This window comes from Diceros bicornis, chromosome 5, assembly GCF_020826845.1.
Source record: "Diceros bicornis minor isolate mBicDic1 chromosome 5, mDicBic1.mat.cur, whole genome shotgun sequence".
In the NCBI taxonomy this organism is placed as follows: domain Eukaryota; kingdom Metazoa; phylum Chordata; class Mammalia; order Perissodactyla; family Rhinocerotidae; genus Diceros; species Diceros bicornis.
Window position 1 is genome coordinate 64,571,360 of NC_080744.1, and position 17,445 is coordinate 64,588,804.

Consider the following 17,445-nt stretch of genomic DNA (forward strand, 5'->3'; position numbering starts at 1 on the left):
ATTTACATACAGTTCAAAAACAGGCAAAACTTATCTATAGTGTTAGAATCAGGAGAGTGGTGACTTTTGGGAGGAGTAATGGCTGTAAGGGAACACGAAGGGGGGGGCATCAGGGGTGTGGGTAATGTTTTGTTTCTTAATCTGGGTACTGGTTACATGGATAGGTTCAGTTTGTGCAAAATCATCTAGCTGTGCACTTGTGATTTGTGCACTTTTCTATATGTGTATTATACATCGGTAAAAAAATTCAAAGAATACTATAAAACTATCAATAGAAGGAAGTTCCTCCAAATAACAAAATTGTTTTGTGATAGAACAATAGCTGTACTACCGTAAGCTGTAGAAGAGGAATTTGGTCTGCAGTGGTGTGCTGGAGCCAGTGTGTACTGGCTCACTAGACCAATTACGTGCATTTCTTCAGTTCAGTGACATCATTTTGGTAGCTTGAAATCGGCCATGTTGGGAATATTTGCACCATGGAAATTGGCAAATGCTACATCAGATTGTTGTTGTTTTCCCTGAGAGTGGCTTACCTACAGTACTGAATTTAGGTCTCTTTGTACACGGGAACATTATTTGACTTGCTTTATACCCAGTGTAATTGTTAAACAATTAATATAAATGTTGAAAGTGGCTAAAATGAGCATGCCTTTTGGAATTATCCTTATCACAATTTGAGACCTCAAAGAATCTTTCCTTCTTTTTTTCTACTGTAAATTTGAGGTTTACTTTCATTTACATATCAATTCAGTAAGAGGAACTATGTCATTAAGAACTTTATCACTTTAAATTTGATTTCAGTGTCACAAATTGGCATTACAAGAACATTGCCGTGTCTTGAAATCTACCCTTAGTAGTTAGAGTTGTTGTGAATCACCCGAGACTGAAGCTATGTTGCTTTTTTTTTTTTTTTTACTGCCAGAAAATGATCATTGTAGCCTAGAGAAAGTGACTAGAATTGTTACCTGCAGTTCTGAAACACTCAACTCTGTGCTAGTGTCCTTTGTCTGCCAGGTGCATAGAGACATAATAGATATTCTCTTTATTGAATTGTTGTCAATGACATTGTTGAAACAAAAGATACCAAAAGAGACAGGTTAACATTTTTCTCTATTACTTCTGTTTAACTCTTTACGTCTCTATTGCCTCCTTTTCACTTTCTTTTTGTTTCTATCTGTATCCACAGTCTTCTCTCTATTTATTTCTCTCTGGTATCACTTTAGCTTCTCAAATATTAAAATCTTTTCAACATTGTGATGAAAGGATTAAAATATTTTAATAGTTTCCCCAAGGGGAATTTGGAGATCTTTTTCATGCATGTGAGAAAAGTTTTTATCTCAACATTATTTTTGCTTTGTGATGAAAATTGCTTATTATTAGAAGGCATCTTTAGACTCTTTCGAACCATTTAGTTTCTAAGAACCCCTACTACCATCGTGCACTTAGAGACTGATAACGTCAATTAACATGGATCAGCATAGATGATTAATTGTTATGGAGCACCCAAAAAGAGAAACAGTAAAGTGAAAGAAAATGTAAAGGGAGGAGAATATATATAGAGAGAGAACAAAAGTATGTTAGTTTTGCTTCCTGTAACATTCAAATTGATTATTGAGTTCAGCTGTTATTGGCCTATTCCATTTTTAATAAAGTTCCCCATCACCTTTTCACCCAAGTATTTTAGCAGTCATCGATGATCATTGTCTGGATCCATTATTTCATTAGGAGTTACAAAATGGTGATATTCTATCATTCTTTATTTTTTTAAAGCTATAATTCTCCCATAAAGAAAACTTTTATTATGTTTTTTTTTTCTTTTTTGTGAGGAAGATCAGCCCTGAGCTAACATCCATGCTAATCCTCCTCTTTTTGCTGAGGAAGACTGGCTCTGAGCTAACATCTATTGCCAATCCTCCTCCTTCCCCCCGCCCCCCAAAGCCCCAGTAGATAGTTGTATGTCATAGTTGCACATCCTTCTAGTTGCTGTATGTGGGACGCGGCCTCAGCATGGCCGGAGAAATGGTGTGTTGGTGCGCGCCCGGGATCCGAACCCAGGTCGCCAGTAGCGGAGCGTGCGCACTTAACCGCTAAGCCACGGGCCAGCCCAAGCTTTTGTTATCTTTTTGGTTACCCTGAAGAACAGTTTGTGCAGAAAAGGCAGGTAAGTGCTTGATTACCTTTATCTCCATCCACTGTCTTTGACTTTTCTATTTTAATTTTTTAAATATTTTTTTAATCTCTAGAAGTTCTGTGTCTTTTCAGATCTTATTGGATTTTACTCATATTTTCCAATCTGTTTTTATTTTTTGAAATATATTATAAATTTTTATATTCTGTGTTTGAATATCCCATTGTGTGAAGAAGTCTTAGCCAGTCTGACTAAGTCATCTGTTGTTCTTGCTGGTTATCAATCAGAGTGCTCTATTTCCTTTTGAATTGTGAGCTGTTTATTTTTCTTGGTACCTTATGTTTGGGAATTCTTTGGGGACTTATATGAAAGGTAGGTTCCTTCATAGAGGAGTTTCATTTGTTTCTGTCAGATACCTATAGATATAACCAGCCTTAGACTCCCTCAAAAAATCAATTCTCTTGAAATATTTTAGACCACCCATTTAGTGTGGATTCAGGCTACAAACTGTGGTTTGTGGTTACCAGTAATCAGGGAAGAATTTTCCTCCCCTTCTACTTAGCCCCAAGTTTTAAGATAGGCAATATTCCTGAAGTAGTGGATAGGAAAGTTTATAAGTAATTCACGCTGTGTTGAGAGTCTAGCCCGTGGGGTCTCAGAGATATGGACAAGTCTCCAGTTAGGCTCTCCAACTTGGGTGGCCCCTGGGATTTGTCTTCTGTCCTCTAGCCTTGAAGATCGTGTAAACAAACCTCAAATTCATTGGGTTCAGCAAATGCTCTCACAGCGAAAGGTCAATTTCAACATCCTGCTTACCTCTCTGGGTTCCCACCTTTACTTTTTTTTTTTTTGGCCTGTATATTTCTCATTTTTTTAGCAGGTCATGGATACATTTGAGAAGATTTTTAAAATATATTTTATCCAGCATTTTTAGTTGTTTTTAGCAAGATCCTCAGTCCACTAACTTAGTTCATTTTATCAGAAATACGAACACCTTCATTATGTGCTCTTTTAACTGTTTCATTCTTTAATACTTTATTATATATTATCGTATAGATCCTCCTAGTCATTTTATGTTTGTCAGTTGTGTTTGTTTCAGTCCTTGTGAGCAAACTTGATTTATTCTGCTGTTCAATTTCATTTCAGCCTGCTAGACACATAGTAACTATTCAGTAAAATTGTCACTGATCAATATAAAATAAGTGAGCTTTTATTTTCATTAAGATTATTTCAGAGTACATGTTACTTTATTGGTATGAAAGAGTAAAACCTCTTTTTCTAAAGTACCTAACTTACTTTTGGGGGGAAACTTTCTAATTGAAGAAATTTGACTGATGTTTGGGAGTTGTTAGTTAAATATCTATGTGGTATACATTATATATGGGAATTGTATTTTTTTCTCTGTATTTTGTTAAGTAAGCATAAAATGGACTAAAATATTTTCTTGTTCTTTTGAGATGTGAGTTTTGGTCAGTAGGGAGAGATTGTTTCTCTGTAGGTTCTTTAGCAGATAGAAAGCAGATGTGGCATTGGGAGGAGAGCACTAGAGGAAGAACAAATGTATGAGTAATCTGGAAAAAGATTAAAGTCAAATTATGAGTTAAGTGACAGCCTTTGGACCAGAGCTTTTTCATTCTTGGTACTCTGAAGAGACAAGTAACTGAGTGTTCTTAAAGAAAGAGAGAGAGACTATTCTTGAAAGCCAGTACCACGTCACTATACTTACTGTTCTATTTCCAGGTTTTTTTGTTTTTGTTTTTGTTTAAACAATATAATTTTGATTGTCTTTGGTTAGGTATGATATAACCCTTCGTTAGCTTGTATTTGTACTTAAAGAGTATTGTTTTGTTTGATTAGAGAATGTCTTTAAAATCATATGCACTTTGTCAATGCGTTTCTAGGAATGTCTGGCATGTTTATTGGTCAAACGCCTTGCAGATGGAAATGAAATTTTGTTAGGAATCTTCTGGATCAAATACAGATTTATTTTTACTTCAATAAAACTATTCAAAGCATAAAGACTAGACTTTAGTCTGAGTGTCAGTGCTAGCAGCTGATCTGGGAAGGGTTGCCAGGATTGTACCTGCTAAGGATTGCAATGATTTTCCCATTCCTGGTGCCTCTTTTTGGTTGTGCTTGAATTACAGATGTAGAGCAGATGGGCATGAACATGTCTTCTAAATCTCTGAAGTGCTTCATAATGACTATATTCACTGGGCATACTATTTTGTTCTCTACCCACTAACGTGCTTTATATTTAAATTCAATGAAGATACTGTTTAGAAGTTTTGTGTTTAACACCACCCATTTGGTAATTATTAGACTAACTCCATTCCCCCAAAGGAATACTTGAGAAGTAGGGCTGGGAACAGTTACAGTCATTTTAGTTTAAAATTATGCTCATCAGTAAGAAACAAATCTTAGATGCTCTGCAGTCCAGCTTATAAATAAATAGTAAATAATGGTAAAATTAGAATCTACCTACCATAAAATGAGGTTTTCCAGCTTCTCTATGCTTCTGGACATATTATTTCCACTCTTCAGTGCATCTACCTGATTAGTGACAGATATCAGGGCATAGTGATTCTTGAATAGCATGATAATTTTTAAAAAGTAATTCCAAAGATAGTGTAAGAAAATTCACTTATTAATTTTTTTTTCAAGGGTAAGCCCTTTGGAATCATTTCAGTTCATCATATTCTTTCATTCATTCACCAGAACTTTATTGCAAACTTACTAAATGCTAGGTGCTACGTTAGGTGTTGGGGCAATAGTCACAGCACATTTCTAGCCCTCAGGAAGCTTACAGTTTAATTATGTTCAGACATGCTGGGCCATTGAAGAAAAATGCTCTTCAACATATACCATCTACTGGCTCTGTTGCCTTCACTCCTCACATTAGTTAATATCTTAAGGTTGAAATTAGTTACCTCATCCTGTGGTGGTTGGAGGGAAACTTAATGAAAACCCTTTTGAAACATGTCCTAAAAGCCACTGGCTACCAGTGTAACATAGTGTTCCAGATAAAGGAGATCTGATAGAGGAAACGGTGATCTGTCAAATACGTATTTTTTATACTTTAAATTTCTTTGATAATCACTTTATTGAGATATACTTTACATGTAATAAAATGTACCAATTTTAAGTGTAGAGTTCAATGAATTTTGACAAAATATACATCCTTGTAACCACCATCCCAATCATTAACCCAAGAGAGAAACCTGAATGTTATTCCAAATATTTATTTATTTATTTATTGTGTGTGTGTATGTGTGTGTGTGTGTGTAAGGAAGATCAGCCCTGAGCTAACATCCGTGCCAATCCTCCTCTTTTCACTGAGGAAGACCGGCCCTGAGCTAACATCCGTGCATATCTTTTTTTTTTTTTTTTTTAAGATTTTATTTATTTTATTTTTCCCCCCAAAGCCCCAGTGGATAGTTGTGTGTCGTAGCTGCACATCCTTCTAGTTGCTGTATGTGGGACTCGGCCTCAGGATGAACGGAGAAGTGGTGCCTCGATGCGCACCCGGGATCCGAACCCAGGCCACCAGCATCGCAGCGCGCACTTAACCACAAAGCCACAGGGCCGGCCCATCCGTGCGTATCTTCCTCCACCTTATGTGGGACGCCGCCACAGCGTGGCCTGACAAGCAGTGCGTCGGTCCGCGCCGGGATCCGAACCCAGGCCTCCAGCAGCGGAGCGCGTCGGTCCGCGCCGGGATCCGAACCCAGGCCTCCAGCAGCGGAGCGCGTGCAGTTAACCGCTACACTACGGGGCCAGCCCTTGGATGTTATCCTAGATTCCTCTCTTCATATTCAAATGATTACTGATTTCTGTCTGTGCTACACTCTAAACTTCCATAGAACCTATCCCCTCCTCTTTACTCTCGTGGCTATCACCTTAGTATTTGATATGTTAGACCTTCGCTATTTCTCACCTCTATTACAGCAATCTACTTTATAACTAGTTTTTTACTCTTAACTCTTTTTTTGCTTATACCTTCCATAATGTTACTAAGTTGTGATTATTCTGATCACGTGAGCCCCCTCTTGCTTAAAATCCCTTGATGACTCTTCACAGTTCTCTTTCTCAGTCATCAGTTTCTGAGTAAGAGCTTGATTCACAGTGGTACGTGACTTGATGACATCATTCATCAGAAAGGAGATATACACGGAGAAGCACACATGTGGAGGAAGGTGCTGAGTTAGTTCCCTTAACAATGTGGAAAAAATAAAACTTTGCTTGTGTTTCAGTTTTCAAATTATCGGCAGCATTTTTATTTGATTTAAGCTTTATGTAAACAACTATGAGGGAAGGAGAGAAGCATCTTTTTTTTTTTTAATTGATGTTTTAATAGTTTATAACACTGAAATTTTGGGTTGTACATTTTTGTTTGTCCATCACCGTATATATGTCTCCCTTCACCCCTTGTGCCCACCCCCCACCCCCATTGTCCCTGGTAACCGCAGTACAGTTTTCTCTGTCCGTGTGTTGGTTTATAGTCCACATATGAGTGAGATCGTATGGTGTTTGTCTTTCTCTTTCTGGCTTATTTCACTTAACATAATACCATCCATGTTGTTGCAAATGGGACGATTTTGTCTTTTTTTATGGCTGAGTAGTATTCCATTGTATATATATACCACATCTTCTTGATCCAATCATCAGTCAAGGGACACTTAGGTTGCTTCCACTTCTTGGCTATAGTGAATAATGCTGCAATGAACAATCCCAACAAGCCTCTTGGGATTGTTGATTTCAGGTTTGTTGGATAGATACCCAGTAGTGGGATAGCTGGATCATAGGGTATTTCTATTTTGAATTCTTTGAGGAATCTCCATACCGTTTTCCATAGAGGCTGCACCAGTTCGCATTCCCACCAGCTGTGTATGAGGGTTCCTGTTTCTCCACATCCTCTCCAACATTTGTTGTTTTTTGTCTTGGTGATTGTAGCCATTCTAACAGGGGTCAGGTGATATCTTAGTGTTATTTTGATTTGCATTTCCCTGATGATTAGTAATGTTCAACATCTTTTCATGTGCCTGTTGGCCATCTGTATATCTTCTTTGGAGAAGTGTCTATTCATTTCCTTTGCCCATTTTTTGATCGGGTTGTTTGTTTTTTTGTTGTCCAGTTGTGTGAGTTCTTTTTATATTATGGAGATTAACCCCTTGCCAGATATATGTTTTGCAAATATTTTCTCCCAGCTGGTGGGTTGTCTGTTCATCTTGATTCTGGTTTCGTTTGTCTTGAAGAAGCTCTTTAATCTGATAAAGTCCCACTTGCTTATTTTTTCTTTAGCTTCCCTAGTCTGGGTAGACATGTCATCTGAAAAGATTCCTTTATGACCAATGTCAAATAGTGTGTTGCCTATATTTTCTTCTATAAATTTTATAGTTTCAGGTCTCACCTTCAGGTCTTTGATCCATTTTGAGTTAATTTTTGTGAATGGCAATAGCAGATGGTCCACTTTCATTCTTTTGCATGTGGCTGTCGAGTTTTCCCAACACCATTTATTGAAGAGACTTTCCTTTCTCCATTGTATATTCTTAGCTCCTTTATTGAAAATTAGCTGTCCATATATGTGTGGTTTTATTTCTGGGCTTTCAATTCTGTTCTGTTGATCTGTGTGTCTGTTTTTTGTACCAGTACCATGCTGTTTTGATTACTATTGCTTTGTAGTATGTTTTGAAGTCAGGGATTGTGATGCCTCCAGCTTTGTTCTTTTTTCTTAGGATCTCTTTAGCTATTCTGGGTCTTTTGTTGCCCCATATGAATTTTAGTATTCTTTTTTCTATTTCCGTGGAGAATGTCATTGGGATTCTGATTGGGATTGCATTGAATCTGTAGATTGCTTTAGGTAATATAGACATTTTAACTATGTCTATTCTTCCGATCCATGTGCATGGGATGTCTTTCCATTTCTTTATGTCATCATCGATTGCTTTCAATAATGTCTTGTAGTTTTCATTGTATAGGTCTTTCACCTCCTTGGTAAGATTTATTCCTAGTTATTTTATTCTTTTTGATGCAATTGTAAATGGTATTATCTTTTTGAGCCCTCTTTCTGTTAGTTCGTTGTTAGCATACAGAAATGCAACTGATTTTTGTAGATTGATTTTGTACCCTGCAACTTTTCTGTAGTTGTTGATTATTTCTAATAGTTTTCCAATAGATTCTTTAGGGTTTTCTATATATAAAATCATGTCATCTACAAATAGTGAGAGTTTCACTTCTTCGTTGCCTATTTGGATTCCTTTTATTCCTTTTTCTTGCCTAATTGCTCTGGCCAAACCTCCAGTACTATGTAGAATAGGCGTGGTGAGAGTGGGCAGCCCTGCCTCATTCCTGTTCTCAGAGGAATGGCTTTCAGTCTTTCCCCGTTGAGTATGATGTTGGCTGTGGGTTTGTCATAAATAGCCTTTATTATGTTGAGATACTTTCCTTCTATACCCATTTTGTTGAGAGTTTTTATCATAAATGGATGTTGTATCTTGTCAAATGCCTTCTCTGCGTCTATTGAGATGACCATGTCGTTTTTATTCTTTGTTTTGTTGATGTGGTGTATCACGTTGATTGATTTGTGGATGTTGAACCATCCCTGCGTCCCTGGTATAAATCGCACTTGATCATGGTGTATGATCTTTTTAATGTATTGCTGTGTTCGGTTTGCCAATATTTTGTTGAGGATTTTTGCATCTATGTTCATCAGCGATATTGGCCTGTAATTTTCCTTCTTTGTGTTGTCTTTGTCTGGCTTTCGTATCAGTGTAATGTTGGCCTTGTGGAATGATTTAGGAAGTGTTCCATCTTCCTCTATTTTTTGGATAGTTTGAGAAGGATGGGTATTAAATCTTCTTTGAATGTTCGGTAAAATTCACCGGAGAAGCCATCTGGTCCTGGACTTTTATGTTTCGGGAGGTTTTTCATTACTGTTTCAATCTCTTTACTTGTGATTGGTCTATTCAGATTCTCCATTTCTTCTTGGTTCAGTTTTGGGAGGTTGTATGAGTCTAAGAATTTATCCATTTGAGAGAAGCATCTTTTGAACATCCATCTCAAACACCAGGAACTGTTCTAAGATATTTTATATTGATGAAAAAAATTTTTGTTAATGCTAAGTGGAAAAAATTATAGTGTTTATTCAAGTTTATTTACACTTGAAGTGATTGTTAAGTTTAAATTCATGAGTTCTCATTTTTACCTACATATACTAGCCTTTTAAAAAATGTCGTTCCATAATTAACATGTCTCAAAAACTAGGATGTGAATATGAATCATGAGATTTACTTTTTAGATTGGTAAAGATGAGCTCTGAGGTAAAATAATTGATAGCAGAGTATCTCTTTATCTTGGGTGGGAGGAAAACATAGAAGAAATATTTAAATATGACAATATAAAGCATAATGAACTTTATTCTTGCTAGAGACCTTGCCTCAACCTTAATTGTTAGCACATAGGTTATTTTCTATCCCATAAATATTCTATATCCTTTATCTTTTCTTAACACAGGATGAAAGATATTCAATATAGTCCTTAATTAAATAAAGTACTTTTAGGCCTAAATGTTTACATTAGTTATTTGAATAGTCACTGAATTAGAATGACTCTAATATAAATGAGTTTTACCAACCTGCTCTGGGGTGTTATTTAGAAAAGTGATTATTCCCTTCTTTAAAAAAATGAAAGTCCTAGTGAAAATTCCAACAAGTCGTTTTGTAGATATCGACAAATGGATTCTCAAGTTTGTATGCAAAAGCTAAGACCTAGAATAGCTACACAATACTGAAACAGACGAAGTTGAAGGGCTCACTAACCTATTTCAAGACTTACTATAAAGGTACAATAATCAAGACAGCATGGTATTGGTGAAAGAGTAGACACATATATCAATAGATCAGAGTAGAGGGCCCAGAAATAGACCCATACAAATATAGTCAAGTGATCTTTGACAAAGGAGCAAAGACAATTCAATAGAGAAAGGATAGTCTTTTCAATAAATGGTACTTGACCAATTGGATATGCACATGAAAAAATGAATCTAGACACAGATCTTATATCTTTTACAAAATTAACTCAAAATGGGTCATAGACCTAAATGTAAGACACAACTCTATAGAACTTCTAAAAGAAAACTTGAGGAGAAAATCTAGGCAACCTTGGATCTGGTGATGAGTTTTTAGATACAACACCAAAAGCATGATCCATGAAAGAGAAAACTGATAAGTTGGGCATCATTAAAATTAAAAACTTCTGCACTGTGAAAGACACTATTAAGGAAATGAAAAGACAAGTCACAGATGAGGAGAAATATTTGCAAAACATATATCTGATAAAAGACCTATCCATGATATACCAAAAACTCTTTAAAATTCAACAATAAGAAGATAAATAACCTAATTAAAAAATGGTAATGAGAGGGGCCAGCCCGGTGGCGCAAGCGGTTAGGTGCGCGCGCTCCGCTGCGGCGGCCCGGGGTTCGCTGGTTCGGATCCCGGGCGCGCACCGACGCACTGCTTGGTAAGCCATGCTGTGGCGGCGTCCCATATAAAGTGGAGGAAGATGGGCACCGATGTTAGCCCAGGGCCGTCTTCCTCAGCGAAGAAAAAGAGGAGGATTGGCGGATGTTAGCTCAGGGCTGATCTCCTCACAAAAAAAAAAAAAAAAAAAAAATGGTAATGAGAGCTAAAAATGCAAAGAAGGTATACAGATGGCAAATATGCATATGAAAAAATGCTCAACATCCTTCATCATTAGGGAATTCCTTATTAAAACAGTGAGACCCTACTACACACCTACTGGAATGGCTCAAATCCCCAAAAACTGACAAGTGCCAAATGCTGATGAGAATGCAGAGCTGGTAGGAATTCAAGATGGTACAGTTAATTTGGAAGACAGTTTGGCAGTTTCTTACAGAGCTAAACATAGTCTTACTATATGATCCAGCAATTGCACTCTTAAGTATTTACCCAATTGAGTTGAAAACTTATGTTCACACAAAAACCTGCAGACAAATATTTATAGCAGCTTTATTCATAATCACTAAAAACTGGAAGCAACCAAGATGCCTTCAATAGGTGAATGGATAAACAAGCTATTCGTACACTTATACAATGGAATATTACTTAGTGATTAAAAAAAGAGCTATGAAGCCACAAATAGATATAGATGAGCCTTAAATGCATATTGCTAAGTGAAAGAAGCCAGTCTGAAAAGGCTACATGTTATATGACTCCAACTATATGACATTCTGGAAATGGCAAAACTATAGAGACAGTAAAAAAAATCAGTGGTTGCCAGAGATTCAGGAAGAGGAGAGAAGATTTGAATAGGGGATTTTTTAGGACCATGAAACTATTCTGTATGCTACTTTAATGGTAGATACATGACATTATGCATTTGTCAAAACCCATAGAACTTTATAGCACAGAGTGATGCTTATGTGTGCAAATTAAAAAAAAATCATTTAGGAGGTTGGAGGATCCCAGGAAGGAATGAATACAGCCTATGACAAGAGAATCTAACTATTTCAGTTGTATGAAACAGCCTCCCTGAAGGGGTGGTGGGGGAAAGGTGCTGACCTAATAACTTTGGAAATGAGTCTCTAAGACTAAATGCAAAAGGAATTACACATAATCGTTGTATTTTAGTTGATAGAGTTGTTTCCCATGAGGGTACAGGTTAAAAATTCAGATACCACTATGCATATATTTTGGAATTGAACAGTTAAATAAATGGATGGGAGATTGTAGGAGACAGATTTCTCCTTATTGGAGTAGGAATTTATGGGTAAGCAAGGGAAAGATGCTAGAATGATCCTTTTGGTGATAGATTAGAGTTGGAGACAACAGTGTGAACTCATGTTTAGCTTAATATAGACACAGATTGTTACATAGAAAAATGTTATAGATATATGTATACACACAGATTAGCGTACACATATATATTTCCTTGCTCTGTCAGCAGAGGTCCTAAAAGAAATGACATCCTGGTAGTAAGACCTAGCCATGAGATCTTTGTTTCTAATGCCATTTTCAAATAAAAGGAACCACGGCTCCTTGGAGAAATGGCTGATTCTAGGACTGGGGTAGGAAAGATATAATATGAATCTAGAGAATCGTATTTATACTGCCAGAAAGTAAAGAAGTGCTCAGAAAAAAATCTACATTAATAGGGGTATGTCAAATGAACATAAGAGCCAACTGAAAGAGCCTCCAATGGCCAAAGCTGAAACAATTTGAATAATAAAATAGGTAAAATTGTATTGGATTATAACCCAAAGTATAAAATAAATATCCATGAATCCAAACTGATATAAATAAGTAAATGGGGGAAAAAAGACAAACTTCCTGGGAAGAAGATTTCCAAATAATTTGTGTAGATGATCTGCCCTCAAGGAGGGGAAGCTAAACTTCCCACTCCCTAAGTATGGGCTTCCCCATGGTGACTTCCTTCCAAAGAATTCAGTATGGAAAGAAGGGGAGGGAAGAGTAACTTTACATTGGAGAAAACTGAAAAACTACCTCACCCAGGTGATCAAGGTCAACATCAACAGTGATAAGTCATATTAATTAATAGTATGTACCTTAAGCCTAGTCTAATCAAGAGAAAAATATCAGACAAATCCCAATAGAGGGGCAGCCTACAAAATAACTTGACTAGTATTCATCAAAACTGTCAAGGTCATCAAAAACAAGGAAAGTCTAAGAAACTGTCACAGCCAAGAGGAACCTAAGGAGACATGACAACTAAATGTAATGTGGTCTTCTGGATGGGATCCTGGAGTAGAAAAAGGACGTTAGGTGAAAACTAAGGAAATCTGGATAAAATATGGACTTGAGTTAGTAAGAATGTATTGATATTAGTTCATTAATTGTAAAAACTGTAGTATACTAATACAAGACGTTAATAATAGGGGAAACTAGGTGCAGAGTATATGGGAGCTCTGTACTATCTTCTCAATTTTTCTGTAAATCTAAAACTGTTTTAAAAAAATAGTCTATTAAACAAGTGAAAGTACTATTTGAAGGTCTCACAATAATCCAGTGGTTTCTGTCTCGCCTGCAGTTTTGAGAGTGTTTGCTGCCTTGCTGACTCTACTTCCCTCTCAGACATCACTTTTGATGGCAATCCAATAGCTCAAGAGTCATGGTACAGACACACTATCCTTCAGAATATGATGCAGCTGCGCCAGCTAGATATGAAGAGAATCACGGTGAGAACTCTTCTCAAGTGCTTACCACATTGTTTTCCTTAGTGTGGATTAGGAAATTGACGTGCATATTCTTTGCTTGAAGTGCTCCTTCATTTTGATGAACTATGGATTATCATGACTGTATACTTCATAATTATAATTATGAAGTAATTATATAAATTATAGTTTATATAATATAAATTATTATCTTATAATATATAAATGAAAATATAAATTATTATAATTTATAAAAATCTTAAAAAATTAGATTTTTTTACCGCTTGTCCCCAATTCCCAGTTTCATTGAATAGGGCTTTTTAAATTCCTAGTTTCCTATTTAAAATAATCATCATGCTTGTTTTTCATTCTTGCTTAATATCCAACTAATAATTTACTTTGGAGTGGATGAGTAAAAATCTCATTGGTGAGTTCCGAAGTATAATGGTTAAAAATATGGGTGCTGGAGCCAGACTGTTTGATCATTTTCTAGCCATAGACCTTTGGCAATTTACTTAACCTTTCTATATCTCATTTTCCTCACAGTAATAGGGGGATCATAATTATATGATGTCACAGGGTTGTTGTCAAGATAAAATAAAGCGCTAAACCTTAGAACAGCGTGAGCTCCTAGGAGGCATCATGTGGAGCTGTTTGTTGTTGTTATTGGTGCTATACCTCTCCAAGTAGGTCTTTGTTTATTGGTTCTGTCTCCGTGTAAGATATTTTCCACACTTAGATGTTCTGATATGGCTCCTGATCTAAGTGAAATGATACCCCTCTTTTGAGATGTACAATGCACATTAGCATATTATAGACTCCAAGAAGTTCTGTAATAAAGAAACTTGCCTTAATTTGTTTCATTGCATCTCAAATTTATTTGAATATTTTATTTTCTCAGAAAATGCCTATTAATAATCTCGGTTTGATAATCTCTGACCTAGATCTCTGACCTCCTAAGCCTCCACCTGTTTTCCTCCTTCTAGATTCTGCTAATTTTGATGTGGATTCTGAGTGATCAGCTAGGTTTATTATTTATTAATTGACTCATTGCCTGTATACCAGTTTCACAATGTGTGCAGTTTACATTTCTCCCTCAGCAGTATTATGGAAACCTAAGGTGTCTAGCAGAGAGTTAAAGTGTTGATGAATTTGTCAATACCAGGGATCTTCTAAGTCCTGCCTCTCTCTTTGTTCCAGCACAGAGATATGGTTCTTGGTCCTCTCAGTTCGTTCAGATCTATACTGTCAACACTGTTTTGTATTTTTACCCTTAGCTCCATGTCTTTCTTGATTAAGCAGCTTTGATACTTCTTATTGCTTTTCCTGTTGAGGTTGAGACGAATGGGGTAAGAAATGAAGCTAACCCATTTATGTAAATTAGTACTTAATTATGTATTAGGTTTCTCATAGTGAATTTATATGTCAGTCTTGTCTACCCAATTAATGTATATAGTCCTCAAGGGCAGAAGCCATTCTTCTTCTTCCTTGCCTGATACATACAGATGTTCTATGCATATTTATTTCCTTTCCTTCTCTCTCACACACAATGCTGAGGATATAGTAATGTTCAATAAAGACTTGTTGATTGAATGAAATTGACCTACTTTCATGCCTTACATAAAGGAGAATAACACTGTATATAATCATTATCCTTGTACATTGCATAGGGTGTGTTTACCTGTAAGGAAAAGAAGGAAGATCACCTGGGATTAGAGCAGGGCCAGCTGTTCTGCTAAATTCAGAGCGGCAATCCTTGCACATCTGCTCCTCCACTGTTCATTTTTAGAAATTAAAAAAATTCTTTTTAATGGAAACAATCTCAAAGTTATATAAAAGTTGTAAGTACAGTACAAAGAACTTTTTTTCTTAAACCATTTGAGACTAAGTTGCTGACTCGATTCCCCAGCAACCCTGAACACTTTTGTGTGTATTTCCTACCAAGACATTCTCCCATATAAATCCAGTATAACCAACAAAATCAGAAAATAAACATTGAATAGTTACTAGTGTCTAATTATCATACCACATTCAAATTTTATCAGTTATATCAATAATGTTCTTTATAACAAAATGATCCAGTTTGGAATTATACATTGCATATAGATGCGTTTTGTTGTCATGTCTCTTCTATCGCTATTTTTCAGGAATAGTTCCTCATTCTTTCCTTGACTTTCATGACTTTGACGTTTATGAAGATTTAGATCAGTTATTTTGTAGAATGACCCTCAATTCAAGTTTTTTAAAAAAATTATTTTATTGAAGTCATATTAGCTTACAACATTGTGTAAATTTCAGGTGTACATCACTATATTTCATTTTCTGTATGGACTGCATTGTGTTTACCACCAACAGTCCAGTTTTTATGCGTCACCATACATATGTGCCCCTTTACCCCTTTCACCCTCCCCCCGCCCCCTTCTCTTCTGGTAACCACTAATCTGTTCTCCTTATCTATGTGTTTGTTTATCTTCCACATATGAGTGAAATCATACGGTATTTGTCTTTCTCTGTCTGACTTATTTTCCTTAACATAATACCCTCAAGGTCCATCCATGTTGTCGCAAATGGCATGATTTTATCTTTTTTATAGCTGAGTAGTATTCCATTGTTTTTTTGATGTTTCTTCACAGTTTTTAGTTGTAGATCTTGGGTATAAATATCACAGAAGTAATTTTGCGTCCTTCTCATTGCATTCTATTAAGTGATGTGTAATTTATATTTATCCCTTTATTGATGGTGTTCACTTTAATTAAGATGGTGTCTGCCAGGCTTCTCCATGTAAAGTTATTCTGTTTCCTTTTGTAATCCCTTTCCTCATAAAATTTCAATTTATTCATTTATTCATATCCATATGGACTCATGCTATTTAGTCTCACCTTTTGTTTATAACTTTCTAGTAACTTTAGTATGGAAACAATATACCATTTAAAAGACTTTTTATAACAGGGTTGCAAACAGCGGCCCATGAGCTGACCACTTTTTTCCTAAATAAAGTTGTATTGGAACACAGTTGTGCCCATTCACTTATGTATTATCTATGTCTGCTTTGATGCTGAAATGGCAGAATTGAGCAGTTGTTTAAGAAACTATATGGCCTACAAGCCTAAAATATTTACCATCCAGCTAGAAAAATTTGCTGATACCTGTTCTATAACTATATTTTCTGTTTAAAAATATCTTGGTTAAATATTTATGTAATTCACCATATAAACATTCTAGCTGGGGTGGATTACACAAATATTTAATGAACTTCTATGCACTAGGGCTGTGGTTCCCAAACTGTGTGCCAAGGATGCTGTAGTGAACTCACAGGGACACTGTGGAATATTTTTAATTTTCAAGGGAAACGCAGTGGTATTTGATATGTGAGACACTAAGGAAACCACTAGCTCAAGGTAGTGGACCATTTCCACATTAGATGAGACTGTTTCTTTCTACGGCATCATATCTCTGCAAAGCTGAGCTTTCGGTGCTTGTTGTGATAAAAACAAATACCACGGCCAAATCAGTGTGGAAGAGGAAATGAAGGCGGCAGTGTCCAATTTAATTCCAATGTTTGAAAAGTTGTGTAATGCCCTACAGGTACACATAGTCTATTGCTAAGTAATTGTGGTTATTTAAGAAGGATATAAAATATTTTTTTCTTTTGATTTACATGTATTATTATGTTTTCAAATGACTAAGTTGCCAAAACATGAATACTTATTAAATTGTTTACTAAGCACTGAGTAAATAGAGCTGTAACACATTTCTTTTGACTTAGAGGCACTATGAAAAAATTCCTGAGATGCTCTTAGGCACCTTGAACTGAAAAATTTCTGTATGGGGGTCTGTATTAGACACTAGAGGTGACAAGATCAGAATCATGATTTGTGCCCTCGAGTTACTTACAGTCTAGTGCAGAGGCAGGCATGTAGCCAGATTATAACGCAAAATGACAAGCTAGTTAGATAAGATAGATTAATAGATATGTATGTTTCTGTATGCACACTTACACACACGTGCATGCACACATACATGGCACAATGATATCGATGGCACTCCTACGTTTACCGGAGTAATAGGAAAAGTTCCAAAGGAGAAAATACTTGACTTGAGACTTGAAGAGTGGCGAAGAAGAAGG

At 36.2% G+C, this 17,445-nt stretch overlaps 1 protein-coding gene across 3 annotated transcripts in view; it reads left to right on the top strand.

The window, feature by feature from the left end:
* Positions 1-17,445, top strand: part of LRRC49 (leucine rich repeat containing 49) — a 122,583-nt gene that overhangs the window by 58,708 nt on the left and 46,430 nt on the right. For all 3 annotated transcript variants that reach the window (XR_009220084.1, XM_058541978.1, XM_058541979.1), the window contains one exon: positions 13,196-13,343. Coding sequence is in view for 2 of the 3 variants with exons in the window: in XM_058541978.1 (XP_058397961.1) it covers positions 13,196-13,343 (148 nt within the window). In the remaining variant the exon portion in view is untranslated. The remainder of the gene's footprint in view (positions 1-13,195; positions 13,344-17,445) is intronic.